Raw genomic sequence first — 16,578 nt, 5'->3', positions numbered from 1 at the left:
TAGAATCCTTTCTGTTTTGAGTACTATGCCTAGCTAGGTTTCTATTTTTATTTTTTCTGTTGTTTTCCTAATTTTTGTTATGTTTTATCTAGCAAACATTTTAACATTTTTAAGCTACCTAGTTACATTTTATTAACACATTCTCAGTTGTCATCATATCTTTAGTTTTTTCCTTATTTACACAAAAACAAATATGTATTTGTATGCATAATATAGTACACATGTAGGAAGATATCTATATTTTGGCATCAGTTCAACAAACATGATGATGAGCAAACTGTTACCAATTTTGCAGAGAAAGCATTTATAAACAGAATCTGTTAAGACAGTGTTAACCCAAAGAAGCAATTCAACGTAAGGGTTAGAGTTAATTCCAAGCTGACAGATAACCTGAGAGCACCTTAATGATGTTAGTGTTTTCTGTGTGTTTCACTTTTCTAGTAGTTTAGGAATGCTGTGATGGGACTGGATGTTTGTGCTATCCAGTAGATATATTCGTTCACCAGTGCTCTTATTAATGTACTTATTGGTGTCCTAGATACTTTGCAGTCTTTTAATGTCTTATATTCACCTTTTTGTGTATAGATTTTAGGTGTTGAATGGATTTGATTTATCCATCTTGACCACTGGGTTGAGAGTAGACTGAAGGGGAGAAAGGACAGAAACAAAGACCAAGAAGAAACCTATTTCCATAACTGAGTTAAGAGTTTATGATAACTTGAACTAGTGTAGTAGTAGTGGAGGTGTCAAAGACAGATTCTGAGAAGAGGCTGATGGATGTGAAGTTTGAGAGAGAGTCAAAGATAACTCTTAAGGTTTCTAACCCGAGCAACTTAAAAAAAAAAAAAAATGAATCTATTATGTGTAAAGTGCTTAGGCCAGTGATTATAACAATAAATATCAATAGAGCTCTTATGTGTCAACTCAGTCATCATGCTGGATCCACTTTAACATGTCCTATGATACCAGAAAACTGGTGATATGTTTAAAGTGCAGGAGAGTACACTAATTTACTCCATTAGTTTTTTTTAAATAATTTAAATGAAACATTTAACACATACAAAAAATATGTATCTTCCCTGGACTGTGTTCTTACTAGCTGTGAGCTTTATAGTAATAGTGATTTTCTGGAAGGCTGTTTACTTGGGGAAAGATTTCAAGAAAGATACATTTTAAGGCTTCTAAATTCCTGGCTTAATCGATATTTTCTTTTCCTTCCTGAGGTTGTAAAGGTCAAAGTCTATAATCATGACTTTCTTTCTCTGTCTTTAGTTATCTTGGCTATCCTTATAGCTGTCCTATTTGAATTCCTGTTTTCCTCCTCGGGAGCTCTTTTGAGCCTCCTTGGAATTTTTCTTAAGGTAAATCATCCAATCAGTTTTTATTCATTAATATTCATAAATACACATAGCAGCTTCATTAGAGATTTCAATTTTCCTCTTCAATTTGAATGTGGAGTATTAGGAGAGCCTTTTGCATGGAACAGTACGGAAAGCAGAGATCACCCATGCACAACTACCTACATTTACCTGCTAGAAGTAAAAATTAAGTGGAAATGATTATCATATATATTTTTCTCTTCCTTTTGAATGTATACATGTACAACAGTGACAGACCTGAAATTATAATCACCAAACAAACCCAAGATAGTTGTTGTCCACTTTCATTGGCAAATTCAGCACAGAGGACATTGTCTGAGAATTGGGATGTCATCAAAGGGAAGAAGGTGGTGGAATCTCATTTCTTTTATTACTCTCTTTTAAATACAGGTTTTCTAAAGCAACATCTAAAGGCATAATATCTGCACAGCCCATAGCACCAAAATCTGCCTTCTCCCCCATTCATCCTCATCTGAGGAGGAGCTCTCTTCACGCACTAAAGTGGACAGAAGGAGCTCATGGACAAACAGGCTGCAGTCTTTGTGCTCCCTTTCCATGGTCTGGTGCTCAGTTCCAGACACTAGGATCGTTCAACCTTGTTAAAAGAAATTGGGAATTCTGGAATTCTGGATAGTTTGTTGACTGCTCTCTGAGTTAGCTGTGTTGGTTGTTGCTGTGGATTGTGTGATTGTGATTGTAGTGGTGACACTGTTAGTGTGCCGGCTTGTGTTGCGTGCAGTCTCCAGTTGCTGTCAATATGGCTTCAGCTGCACCTGCAGTTTTTGTAACTGAGAAGTAGAAAGGCCAGAAGAATTAAGCTGTACTCCTGCAGAATGTCGCATTCCTGATAACTGAGATAAAGCTCAGCTATAGGGTCCGTGGTTTCCCTATTGCTTGGAGAATATGAGCTCTGAGGAGAAGAAACCCCTCCAGTAGAATTGCTACTAAAGTGCATATTTGATCTATGAGCAGCAGGACTTCCTAATCCCCAGCCAGGGTGAAACATTCAATGTACATGTCAAACACCACTCAAGTCATAGGGACTCTGTTCAAGGGTAAGATGAGCTGCACAGTCATGCACAGTGAGATGAGTAGGCTCACCTCCAGGTAAAGCTGCCAATATAGGACACATCACTTCTGTTGATGTTTCTGCATGTTCAGACGTAACATGTTCTTGAAGAGATGTATTCGTATAGCCCATTTTTCCACAATAGAGACAAGTAAAAGACTGGCTGCTTTGCAGTAAACGCTTCCCCACCATAGTACAAATCAAATCTACCCTTGTTAATATGCACTGCACTGGGTGGTCAGTTGTATGCATTGTGGCTGTTGTTGCACTTCCGCCAGAAGATGCACCAAGATCATAATCACAGCAAACTGAACACTTAGATCTGCGACCTCAAAAATTTCCTTTTAAACATGCATCACAGCTGACACCTTCATGTTGAGATATCCTAGTTTAGACAGTGGTGGTTCAGCCCCTCCCAGTGGAGCCCCCATGAAATTTGAAAACAAGGTTAGGTGAGTTGCACACATTTGCATGATGTAATCTGAAGTTTCAGCACTGCATGGACTTCACAATAAAGCTCTGATCTAATCAAGTGTATCCGTAGTGGACCAGCATTCTGGCATGTGGCCTGAGGGAATGAGTCCAGCAGGCAGTCGTCTTGTGGCTTAAATACCATGTTGTACCACACAGGTACCTTTTTATCCCACTCTATTAATCCTTTCTTTCAAATTTAATCTTTGTTGTATTTTTTTCCCATTACCATTTAGTCCTCTTATACCCCTCCTTCCCCAGCAATCACTTAGAAGTTTAATTTCTAATCTCAGAAGCTGAAAACTTTTGGTAAAGCAGGGACGTGAAAAATTAGGTCTTATTAATTTAATGTAAAGATTGCCAGCAATAACTAGAGTATATATAATTCAGTTTGTCTGCTTTTCCCAGTCTGTAAATCAGGAGTAGGGAACCCTTATCCAGGAATATATCCTCCTAAATTTCTAAAACACAAACTTAGCCTGACCATCATCCAAATGCCGATGGTATATAGATACTAATTCATATAATTGCTCTCAAAATACCATATTTCTACCGGTATAGCAGGTGTTATGCTCTAGTTCTTTCAAGACACATTTTTGTTGAATGACACGTGGTTTCTTCAGAATTGTAGAAGAGAATCATCATTTATCCTATTGTTGCTATAGTGGCCATTAATTTAGCAAATATTTGTTTAGCATCAGTATCCCAGGACTCATGTGAGGTGCTGTCTCCATCAGTGTATTGGTCACCCTCTGCAAAGTTATTTGGCCAAGCATTTATATGCAAAGTCAGTTACCTGTGTGATTGCCTTAGGACTGTCTTCCAGATTTTCCTCCCTACTGGGTCAGTACATGATTGGGCTTAACCAAACATTCTAACAGTCACATGTCTACTCATCCATGTATTTAAATGGTTATTAAAAGCCTCCTATTATGCCATATACTGGGATTACTGCTGGCAACACAAGTGAGGACAAATGGCCTTAGCCTCTGTTTGTAGACCTGGCGTTATCTATTAATGTTGCTTTTAGCTCTCTAATGCATCAACGAATCATTTTGGCCTCTCTGGGACCTTAATTGTTGGAGTCTTGTTAGTGTCCTACCTGGCTTTCAAGAAATGAGTTAGATGAAATGTGTTAATAAAACTAGATTTCACTAGCAAAAAAAGAAAGTTGTTCACATGTAACACATGCTACTATGAGAGCATGTGATAGTCTTCCATTTATTAAAACAAATACAACAAACTTAAGTGCCTACTGTGTGCTAATTGTGTTTCACTTGCCAAGGTCAGGGGCAGCTTCCACGAGGAAGTGACAGTTAAGCTGAGGCCATGAAGAGGAGTCGGCTTATCTAAGGGGCAGCTGAAAAGCCTCCCAGACTAAGCAAACAGCGTGTTCCAGAGAAGACTAGTGTGGCAAGGAGCCAGGGTGGATACAAGATGAGGCTGAGGCAGGACCAGGCACTGCAGGACCTTGTGGGTCCCGTTGAAGACTTGCCCAATGTCCTAAGAGCAGAAGGAAGCCATGGAAATATTGAAACCAAAAAGCCACCTTTTACATGGCCTGTGAACTAGGACTTAATTAGACAGCTTAGCTCTTACTCAAATTTGTTGATTTCTAGATAGAAAATTTTAAAATTTTAAAGTTTAGTTGTGTTTAGAGTGGTGCTTCTCCAACTGTTGTGTGTTTAAGAATTACCTGGAGGTCTTGTGAAAAACTGATTTTTGGGCCCACCTCCCAGAGATTTTGTAAGTCTGGATCATGTTCAAGAACTTGAATTTCTAGTTAAGTTCCCAGAAGATGCTGATGCTGCTAGTCCTGCTGTGGACCAGTTTTTGAGTTGCAGTTATTTAGAATTAACTTACCTCTCATTTATCATTGTTTTCCTAGTGTGTAACCAGCAAAGGATCATTTTCAGTCATATAATAACTGTCACAGGGAGTGACATGTTGCGGGGAGCACAGGGCTCCGGGATCTGAGGGTTACAGTCCGGAGCCAGCTGAGGAAGGAGCGGGGCTCTGAATCCCGCAGAGCCGTCCCAGGGTTGTCACAGATGGGGGAATAAACACTAGTCATCGCAAACACTTCTCCGTTTGCGAGGAGAGGGGACATGTCTCTTCCCTCTAGTGGAGAAGGCCCGAAGCCCCCGTCCAAAGGCTTTTATTGAGAACCATAAGCACCGGGGTTTGGATGCAAAGCTCATCAATCAATGTCAAAAGGCTCTGTTTACAGAACACAAATAGTGATCTTAGATAACAATTGGAGGAACAAAAGAGATCTGCCTCTGGTCAGGGTCTATGAATAATGTAAATCTCCTTCCCAATCTGAGCTGGTTATCATGGCTTTTGAGGGAAGAACAAAGCACACTTAGAGGAACTTACTGCTAGGCCTGATTTTCCCCACCCGATCCCCCAACCCGATCCAGTTTAGGGCTGTACCTGCCTTTAGTATTGTTTCAAGCCCGAGCCAGGCAGGCGGGGCAGAGCCACCAAGAGATAGGGAGACTTCTTTCAGACAGAATGAGGACTCTGGCCATGCCCAAGCTGAGCCGAGGGGTGCAGGCCTTTTTGCCCTTTCTCCATGTTCCCCAAGTCTTTGTCTGCTGCCCATACTGGCCAATGTCTGTGTTAGGTTGTTTCTCCTCATGAGAAAACTTACTCATCATCAACAACTGACCATCACAGGGCCAAGCAGGGTGATGTGGGGGCGCAGCCCCTACTGGAGGACAGGTTTTGTCTCCTCAGTGGCCTGTTTTCCCAAGGCCTCTTTGATTATTTCCAGCCTAGGGGCCCTCTTGCCTGTTGGCAAGGCTATAGTCCCTGAAACCAGGCAGGGCATTTCCCAACAAATAACTAAAATATTTTTTTCTTTTTGGGGGCACTCTATTTTATAGAAGCCACTTAAAGGCTATAAATTATACTTATCTGTGTACCTTCTGTATATAGGGCAGGGCAAAAGTGGGTTTACACTTTTTTTGTATGGAAAGTAATATAATAATATAAGAACAGACTCTTTTTCTTGTACTGACAACTGTAAATCTACTTTTGCCCCACCCTGTGTATATGTAACTGAGTGAGGTAATATGATAGTAAACAGCAGTGGGGAGACATAGCCCAGAAATCAAGATACTTAAAATCAGAAAGAAATCTTGATCAACAAAAATTTGTAAAAGCTTACAAGTACTATTTTGACAGCTGTTGAGATTTTGAAATTCAGAACAATACGATTTGGGATTTGGAAACAGTGTTTCATCAAGGGTAAAACCTATATATTATTAAATAAGTATTTTATTTTTGTTTTTCTAGATCTAATTACTTGTTTAGACACTGCATCCAGTTTTTTGGAACCTGAGTTCAGGTATGATCATATTTGTACCTTTCTTTTCCCTTAAATTTACTCTTCATTTACTTCATCCTCATTCTTTTTACTCTTAAGATTAAAGTACATGGTAACACATGAAGGGGGACCCCCCCTAAAAAAAAACAAAAAAAAACCTCTCTTCTGGAGGGTAGGCGCCTTGTAGTATAGTCTTCCCCCATCTATATCTGCACCAGCTGGCATTGTTGTGAGAGGCTGCGTTTGGCTTCAGTGAATTTTTTTTGAAGACTCTTTCAACACGTTTGCCCATTTCATGATGGGTGGTTTACGGGCTCACCTGCCCACACCACGCTAAGTGTTCAGCAGTTTTTAACCAAAAATGGCATGATGCCCATGCCCTACCCTCCCTACTTACCCAGTCTCTCCCTGAGTGACTTTTCTTTGTTTCTCCGAATGAGAAAAGTCCTCAAAGGGAAACAAACGTTTTGCCGACGTGGACGAGGTGAAACAAAAAAACAGCAGAAGCATCTAGCATCAAAATCGACAAGTTCAAAAACTGTTTTGAGCAGTGGAGAAAACATCTCAATAGGTATATTACATCAAATGGAGAATACTTTGAGGTGACTGAAACTTAAACATGCAAGAATAGATACACAATTTTTTGTAAATAAATTCCTAGGGTTTTTGCCACCGCCCCCCGCCCCCCCGCTCCCAAGCCGGGCCACCCCGTAGACACTATTCTAAGAACTGATTTAATGAACTAGAGTTTATTTAAAGAAAGCCATTGAGTTGCCGTGTTTAAATTTTGCATTAATTGTAGCATTTGGATCTTCACAAAAGTGAAATTAGTTGCTCTTCAAAATGTGGCAAAACTGCTAACAAAATAGAAGAGTTATTTATCTTTTCTTTAAAAAGAAAAGAGAGTGGTTTAGGCTACTATGGAATTTCAGTGTTCCTATCCAAATAGCCTTTCTGCAATGATTTCCCTGCTTTATTCCCTTGTCTCTTGCCTAGACAAGAATGAACTTCTATTTGATTTCCCTTCCATTTATAACCTTTGCTGGCTTTATTCTGCTATTCATATTGCTGCCAAATTATTTTCTAAAATACATATCTCACCATTCCCTGCTTAAAATCTTCAGGTGTCCCTAATTAGGACAAAAAGTCATCCAGATTCCTTAGCTTGGTTTTCAGGATCCTGTCACAGGTTCTCGGGCGGTTTTTCTAGTTTTATCTCATGCACTTATGTTAAAACAACTCTGGATTACTTACACTGCTCTGAGCTGTCAGATGTTTTGCCTAGAATCACTTTACTCCTCTCTGCGTGGCAAAATCATTCTCATCTTCTAAGTCCACTTCACGAACCTCCCTACAACTTGCTACATTTTCACAGAGAACCTTCTCTTTGTCTTCAGAAATGGTTCTGTCTGTATAGGATGGGCGTGTTTTCAGCACCGGGGCGGGGGTGGGGGTGGGGAGACTGGTCTGCAGAGGTAACCCAGGCGTCAGTGTATGGCACGCAGCCCTGCAGAGGGTCAGATGGCCTGTGCCTTCCACTCTCTAGCTCCACTCTTACCACCCAAATACCAGTTGCTATCATTCTCATCTGGTCTACCACACTGTCTGCCTAATTCTGTCGCAGCTTTCACTCATGGTTCTTTCCAGTGCCTTTTCTTCCCAGGAGTCACAATATTCTTTTATAATAATATGAATTAGGTTATGTATATACACTGTTAAAATCCTTTATTGACTTTCTGTTTTCACTCAGAAATACATTCCAGACTCCTCGCCACGGCCCACAAGGCCCCTGTATGACCTGGCCCCTGCCCACCACTTTAGCTTCCTCTCAAACTAACCTTACCTTTGCTGACTGCAGTCTACCTGCACCGGTTGTTCTCAGTTCCAGACACACACAGGCCATCCTGCCTCATGGGCATGGTGTTCCTTTCAATTGGGGTGCTTTTTCCTCCACTCGCTCCAGTGATAGCCATTGGTTCTCTGCTGAAGCTTCTCTTCCTCAGAGCCCCGTTCCCTGACTAAGGCAATGCAAGGGCCTATGTATGAGCACAAACTCTGGAGCCAGTGTGCCATTTACCAGCCACGTGACCTAAGTACACATTCCCTTAGTTTCCTCATCTATAAAATGAGAATGATAGTACCTACTACATAGGATTCTTACGTGGATTAAAGCCCTTAAGATGTTGCCTGGCACATAGTGAGTTTACTGGACATTTGTATTGCTTTTATTAAGTTTGATTCTTCCCAGTTATTTCAGAGAACCCCTTTTCTTCATAGCAGTATCATAATCTAATTATCTGTGTATCCGGTTTAATGTCTTCCCCCACCACTGATATGTAAACGCAGTGAAGACAGGGGCCATGTTTGTTTGGTTGACATTTGTAAATCCAGTACCTAGCACAGCCCAGCACTTAGACCATAGTAGCCATTCAAGTAAATGTATTGAGTGTGTAGGTGAGTGAGTGAATGAATACCAAACATTTTTTTAGATCAACATAAACTTGACCAGTAGCGGGTTGGTAAAGTAAATTATGGTTTATCCACAAAAGAGTATCATGTAGCTATTAAATACAATGAATAGATCTTACAATAGAAATATGTCTGTGTTCATTACAAAGTAAAATAAAGCCGTAAAGAATGAGACAATTTTTGTAAATTGGTGTGTGAAGATGTGTCTGGAGGGATTGGAGGAAGTCTGAAAGGCGTGGTGGTTCTCAGAGTGGTGAGATTATGATATTTACGTTGAACTGAAAAATGGATATGTGGTGTCTTTCAGACTTTTTTTCCCCAAAAGTACAGTGGCATGTGTCCTTTAACTTGTTTTTACTTCACAGTAAGTACTGCCCGGCTGGTTGTCTGCTTCCTTTTGCTGAGATATCTGGAACAATCCCTCATGGATATAGAGATGTAAGTTGGATATAAACTTACGTTAAAGTTGTTATAGGACTTTATTTTTTTTAAACTTCAGAATAAATAGATGTGTAGCTACCGTATATCCTTGTTTTGATACTTTTTCTAGGTATTAATTCTTTTTAGTAATATGTAATGTTTTATTCTTTTTCTTCTAAAAATTTGTTCTGTTACAGCATCAATAATCTCTCCCATGTTTATTAAGAAAACTGTCCAGATAAACTAATTTCTTGAGGAAGTGTAAGTCTTATGTATGAATTAACAAAAGAAAATAAAAAAATTGATCTTTTTTTCTTCCCTTCCTCAAGTCCTCACCCTTGTGCATGGCTGGCGTGCATGCAGGAGTAGTGTCAAACACCTTGGGTGGCCAAATCAGCGTTGTAATCAGTAAAGGTATCCCGTACTATGAAAGTTCTTTGGCTAACAACGTCACATCTGTGGTGTAAGTATATGTGCTGTTTATAATGAACATGCTGAGCAGGGGTGGGATAGGGATCATGAGACCTGAACCATGTAAGATAGTGGTATTCAAGAAATACCATCTGTGCAATTAGCACTTACATGTGTGTTCTCAGTGCCTGAGTATATTAAAGAGCACAGGTGAGGTCAAACTACTGTGGCTTGTTCTCTATCAGAAAGGCAGTCATTTGAAAGTGGGACTGGTTTGTTTCTTCTTTTCTAAGTATTGAAAAAGCCTGGAATAAGAGTCTAGAAGTATGTTGTCAAATGCCCACTTCATATTAAAGATCAGAAGGTATAAACGACTCTGTTCCTTATAGCCTCTGTGACCCACGATGAATTAAAGATAATTGAGACACTTTGAATGTAAATTAAATTAGAAATAAATTAAAGGTTGGTAGTAATATGAATCCCCCTTCTCATCACCAGAAAATATTTTCTGAATGTATTTTCATGGTCTCTACAATGTTCTATTATTTTACAAAATTTAGGGATAAAAAGCAGGAGAAGTTCAAATATTAAATAGAAATACGGTACTCCTGATCTGTTTTTGTAAATCTTGCCTCTTAGATATGCTCAGTCCTGCACACAGTACTAACCTATTTGACATGAGCTTCTCTCCAGGGGTCTTAGGCCCATTTTCACTGAGAAGACAGGAACATGATCCACAGCTACAGCAGCAGGAAACAGGAGGCAGCACACTTTTCTGTGAAGGACCAGCTAGCAACCAGCTTTATGGGCCACATGGCTCTGTCACTTACTCCCTTTTTTTTTTTTGTTATTTACAACTCTTTAACCATGTAAAAACCATTCTTAGCTCACTGGCCATAAAAAACAAGCCATACATGAGCTATATGCCCATTGCTAGTATACAGTCAGCAACCTTTCCTTCTTTTCGTTTCTGCTAGATGCATTTATGCTAATCCTTTCATTGTTTCATTGTTTTTCCCTGTTCTGCCTTTAGACAGATTTTCTTCCTAATGAATTCTCTTTGGATAAGTTGGATCCACTTGTAACTATTTGAATGTCATGCTAAACACAGGAGCAGGCTGTGATTTTTAGCCCCCCCCCCCCGCCCCCAAGCTCCTTAGAGTCCTTTGACTTAGCACACGGTGACCTAGTTGCTTGTGGACCTAGTTGTTTGTCGCTCCCCTGCATCCTCCCCATACATCCATTCTGCCCTGTCCTTTGAAATCCACATGCTGTGCTCTAACATGGAAACGTCTTGTTCTTAGATGTGCTGATTTCCTCTAACAAATGCAGTCTTAGAGAGTAGTCAGCTTTTCTGCTGTCCACCCCAGGAAATTGGAGCCTCTTTATTGGTAATTACACCTTTCAGTGTACCTCCACCAGCAATACCACAGAAAAGGCTTAGGAGTCAGTTTATTTCGTGAAAAAGATAAAACATGTATGTATTCAAGGTTAGAGGGACACATTTCCACAACCATGTATGAAATGGGGAACTAGATACTTGTAGAGAAAGTTATTTATGCTGACTTCAGAATCTTTTTAGAAATGAGACTTTTTTGTTAACTAGGAACATTATCAGTTGTCTGATACAGAGCCAGAGAATAGTCTTAGTTGTTTATACAGTAAAAGACAAGAAAAGTTTTACTAAGACAAATATGGGGAAATTATGTGTTATGTGATATGTTACCCCCCAAAATTTCTCTCTTTCAGGGGACACTTATCTACAAGTCTTTTTACATTTAAGACAAGTGGTAAGCTTTTCATGGACTTTATAACTTATTGTAATTTGCACAGTAGCTAATATTTTTGAACACTGGATATCAGGCATTGTGCCAGTTGCTGTTTCTTGTACTTTCTTATTTAAGTGTCAGAATAACACTGTGAGGTAAGAAGGGCATTTAATAATATAATGAATGAAATGAGATGGAAGGGGTTTTTTTTAGTTTTTTAAATATTTTATTTATTTGTTTTTAGAGAGGAGAAGGGGGAGAGAAAGAGAGGGAGAGAAACATAGTGTGTGGTTGCATTTCATGTGCCCCCTGCTGGGGACCTGGCCTGCAACCCAGGCGTGTGTCCTACACTGGGAATCGAACTGGCAACCCTTTGGTTCGCAGGCTGGCACTCAATCCACTGAGCCACACCAGCTAGGGCTGGAAGTTTTATATTAATAGGAAAATGATCATGTAAGCAAGGAAAGATTTTTGAACTTGTCTGAAGAAGTAATTTATTCATTTGACTGAAAATATTTATTGAGTGCCTTCTTTTATTTGTCAGGTACTTCTCTGGTCTAGGAATACTACAGTGAGCAGAATAAGCAAAATTCTGCTTTCCTGGAGCTTACATTCTGGTAGTGGGGGATTAATAATAAACAGTGAATAAATCAATTATTGTTTATAATATAAAGGCTGTAGAAAATGAAACAATAAAGGGGTAGACAGTGCAGGAGGTACTGATCGGCAATGCAGGAGGCCGCATGGAAAATGTGATATTTGAGTGAACGCCTGAAGGAGTTAAGGGTGTGAGTCACCCAGTGACCTGGAAACTTGTCCCAGGGAGAGGGTATGTATCTGCATTAAACTAATGGTTATGGCCCTGGCTGGTGTGGCTCAGTGGATTGAGCATTGGCCTATGTATCGAAAGGTCACCACTTCGATTCCTGGTTGGGACACATGCCTGTGTTGCAGGCCAGGTCCCCAGCTGGGAACAAGAGGCAACTGATGGAGATGTTTCTCTCCTTCTATTTCTCCTTCCCTTCCCCTCTCTCTAAAAATAAGTAAAAACAAAATCTTAATTTAAAAAAAAAAAACACCTAATGGTTATGGCTCATGAATAAATATATACAGTTCCTGACACGACAAAACATAGACCCCCCCAGAAACAGTTGCCTAGTTTTGAAATTTTGCTGTTACAGTATATTTGCATAGTGTATGTTGATTACAATAAAAATGTTGTAATGAACAAGTTTATATAGATTTTTTAAAAGATTTTATTTATATTTAGGCAGAAGGGAAGGGAAGGAGAAAGACAGGTAGAGAAACAATGTGTGGTTGCCTCTCAGCGCCCCCTACTGGGGACCTGGCCCACAACCCAGGCATGTGCCCTGACTGGGAATCGAACTGGCTGGCGGTCGTTTGGTTCACAGGCTGGCACTCAGCCCACTAAGTCACACCAGCCAGGTCTTGAACAAGTTTATATAGATTTTAAATTTATAGCTGGAAACTCAGTTACGTTTTGTTTGTGTGATTGTTTTTTGTTTCAGGTTGTTATGGAACACTGGGGATGGAATCTGGTGTGATTGCCGATCCTCAGATAACGGCATCATCTGTGCTGGAGTGGACTGACCACACAGGGCAAGAGAACAGTTGGAAACCCGAAAAGGCCAGACTGAAGAAACCGGGACCTCCTTGGGCTGCTTTTGCCACTGATGAATATCAGTGGTTACAAATAGATCTGAACAAGGAAAAGAAGATAACAGGTTAAGAGGCATAATTTTTTAGAACAACTTATAAAACTGATTTTATTTGAAAACCTAGTGACATCTAAGATTTTTATAGAAAATTAAGTCACTGTAAATTTAATAATATGGTTTTAAGTTTACTGGTGTTAATTTTACTGAAGATGGTTCTATTAAAAATGTGACAGAGGAGTTAGTATTTGAGTATTACTAGCTTTTCTTATTGTAATAAAATTTCTCTTAAGGCAATGTTTCAGTAAAGTAATCTTGAGACATCTGAAATACCATCTATTATAGTCATTAAGAGAAATTTATGTTCAAGGAGTCTTAAGTGCTATAAATAATATTCCACATGAGCCAAGTATAAATTTAATTATTAAAGCAGTTTAGCAAGTGGTTAAAATAATTTGTTGGAGTTGGTTTTGTTAAAGAATTAATTTAGCTTTGGTACTGAAAATAATACCAATAATCATCTTTAATCTGTTCATTTCCAAGAAATCATTCTTACTCATAGTCATAGGTACAATATATATATATTACAATGATATGAATACAAGTTGCTAAAATAGAATGGTCCTTTTCTTACGTGTGCACATAATTCTCCTGTCTCCACAAGGGAACAAAGCCAAGGATTTTGTCACGATTATAATGAAAGCTTGCACTTAGATATGGTAACGTGTCAGAGGCAAAAAATGTTTGAACAGTGTATCTTAGGTGTTTATATTTGAGTAGTGAACAAAACTTCAAAGATCAGAGTGTGTGCACTATGAAAGCAACTCTCCATTCCCCACCAGGCATTGTGACCACTGGCTCCACCATGGTGGAGCATAATTACTATGTGTCGGCCTACAGAATTCTATACAGTGATGATGGGCAGAGGTGGACTGTGTACAGAGAGCCTGGTGTGGAGCAGGATAAGGTAAAATGATTAACAAGGTATTTTTAAAAACATTTTTTTAAATGAGCCTTTGCCAAAAGTCACAGGGACATTCCTGTGTGATGTAAGTTAAATGTCATTTGGTCTTACTCTGCCCTCTTCTGGTTATTTTAGGTAGTGTTAGTTGTTGACCTTAACCCTTCAAACCTGTGGATAAACAAGCAAGCAAAATATAACCAGAGACATTGAAATAAAGAACAAACTGACAGTAACCAGAGGGGAGGGGAAAAGGTCATCAAGGAACATGTATAAAGGACCCATGGACAAAGCCAAAGGGGGGTAGGATTGAGGGTGGGAGGAGAGAGTGTGTGGGTGGGACTAGGGGGGAAATGGAGACAACTGAACTTGAACAACAATAAAAAAAATTCTCAGTTGTGGTACTAGGTCCCTTTTGATGATTGTAGGGGTTAAGTACTTTACTGAATTTTTTTTTTACCACATCTTAATTTGTTATAATAGATACTTTATTAGAAAATTCTAAAAGGGAACTTACCATTTCTTGTCTTTAAAAAGCTTTTCTTTTCAATACACAGAATGATGGAAAAGCCTAATTTGTTCCCAGATTTCTACTTTGTAGACAAGAGGGACAAAAGGGCTAAAGGCAACATTGTATTATAGGATATTTTAGACGTGAAAAGTCATTTCAAGATCACCTCAGCAACTTTGTTTTAGAAAAGTTCACTATTTTTGTACCTGAAGAATTTCCTTAACTTCTGTATTTTCCTACCTGAAGAATTTTCTTAATTTCTGTGGTCATTATGAAATTGTTGTTTTAGTTAACAAAACATGACGGTGCTGAAATGTGCCAGATCAGGTGAGGGGTTGAGAGGAGGCACACGTGGCTCTCACTGAGATGTTTATCACTTTCACTTGGGCTCCCAGCCCTTGACCCGCCACAAGATCTTGTAACTGGAAGAGTTCGTGTCCCCAAGGAAGGTAGATTCTTCTCATCTAAAATTGAAATTTTGAGCATATATTTTTAATGGAACTTCATAATGAGTTTTTTTTTTTTGTTTTAGCTATATGATACTATCAGTTCTCTATCATTGATAAGATTTACTCATATATCTTCAATTACCACTTTTCTCATCTCTCTGTTCAACAACTGCAGGAGCTTCCTATAATCTTTCATATGGATCTAAACTCTTCTGCTGTTATTCAAGGCCTTCTTTCCTCTCTTCTGCTTGATACCACATGAACTTCATCTTTGGTGAGCCTGCACCCATTGAAGCAAATAACATTATTGTCTCCATTTCTGTCTTCTGCTTAATGCCCCCAAACTTGACTACTTTTTGCTCTTAGCATGTCCATATTTATTTGTAAACTACTTATTATATTCATGGGATATAGTTAATTTTCTGAAATTACAAGAGTTATCCATGATTATATTATAAAAACATCTAAAAACATTGAATTATATTTCTGAAAAAAAATTTTGTTTCATTTTGAAAGATAATTTCACTGAGTTGAGAATTCTAGGTTGATAATTCTTTGTTTCAGTACTTTAAATATGCTGGTACATTCTTTTCTGGTTTGAATTGTTTTCAGCAAGAATTCTGCTGTCATTCTTAACTGTTGTTTCTCAATATGCAATATATTTTTTTCCTTTGGCTACTTTTAAGATTTTCTTCCTATCATTTGTTTTAAGTAATTTGATTATGATGTGCTCTATGTAGCTGTCATCATGATTCTTCTGCTTGGGCTTTTTTGAGCTTCTTGGATCTGTGGATTATAATTTGCATTGAATTTGTAAAATTACAAGCCATTTATTTCTTCAACTATGTCTCCTCTTCAGCTCTAATTACATGACAGTTACAGCTCTTGAAAATGTCTTATAGTTCACTGATACAGTTCATTTTTTTAACCTTTCTCTGTATTCTAGTTTCAGAAATTTCTGTTGTTGTGTCTTCAAGTTCTGTAGCTTATTCTGTAATGTCTAATGTGCTATTAATCCTTCTTTTAAAATTTCTTCGATGTCTCTCCTTAACATGCTCATGCTTTTCATTACCTCTGAAACATAGTGAATATATAATAACTCTTAATGCCCTTGCCTACTAATTCTGTCTACCAATATGTCATATCTAGATCTTTTTATATTGATCAGTATTATGGGTCATATTTTACAAGTCTGGTAATTTTTTATTGGTAGCCGACCATTGTAAACTTTATACTGTTTTGTGCTAGAATTCATTTTTTAGTATTCCTTTAATTTTATTTGAGCTTTATCCTGGGATACAGATTACTTGAAAATCATTATCTTTTCAAGACTTGCATTTTAGCTTCATTAGGCAGGACTTGAGTAGCCTTTTGTTGTAATTTTTCCCCACTGCTGAGAAAATAGCATTCTAAGTACTCAATTCAACATCCCAGGTATTACACGGTTTCTTCACTCTGGCTGTTGGCAGTGTGAGCTGTTCTCAGCCCTGTATACCCCTCAGAATCATTCTACTGGCTCCTTTCTAATGTTTTTTTGACCCGTCCACAGAGTTTCTTCATATATGTGCTACTGAAGATTGAAGGGGAAACTTCCTACAGATCCTAGAAGTCTCTCTGCATTTTTCATCTCTTCTATACTGTACCCTGCAAATTCTAGCT

The 16,578-nt window shown here is 38.7% G+C and overlaps 1 protein-coding gene and 1 pseudogene across 1 annotated transcript in view; one reads left to right on the top strand and one right to left on the bottom strand.

Moving 5' to 3' along the window:
• DCBLD2 (discoidin, CUB and LCCL domain containing 2) overlaps positions 1-16,578 on the top strand; it is a 98,360-nt gene that overhangs the window by 61,534 nt on the left and 20,248 nt on the right. The window contains exons 4-9 of the mRNA XM_054577352.1: positions 6,223-6,274; positions 9,088-9,160; positions 9,472-9,605; positions 11,303-11,343; positions 12,852-13,067; positions 13,841-13,965. Of these exons, the coding sequence (XP_054433327.1) occupies positions 6,223-6,274; positions 9,088-9,160; positions 9,472-9,605; positions 11,303-11,343; positions 12,852-13,067; positions 13,841-13,965 (641 nt within the window). The remainder of the gene's footprint in view (positions 1-6,222; positions 6,275-9,087; positions 9,161-9,471; positions 9,606-11,302; positions 11,344-12,851; positions 13,068-13,840; positions 13,966-16,578) is intronic.
• LOC129073613 (E3 ubiquitin-protein ligase KCMF1-like) lies at positions 1,713-4,796 on the bottom strand (annotated as a pseudogene).

Source organism: Pteronotus mesoamericanus, unplaced genomic scaffold (assembly GCF_021234165.1).
Source record: "Pteronotus mesoamericanus isolate MK-2021 breed Mesoamerican mustached bat unplaced genomic scaffold, CSHL_Meso_final contig_42, whole genome shotgun sequence".
Classification (NCBI taxonomy): domain Eukaryota; kingdom Metazoa; phylum Chordata; class Mammalia; order Chiroptera; family Mormoopidae; genus Pteronotus; species Pteronotus mesoamericanus.
The sequence above is the reverse complement of the archived record's forward strand: the minus strand, read 5'-3'. Positions and strand labels throughout refer to the sequence as shown.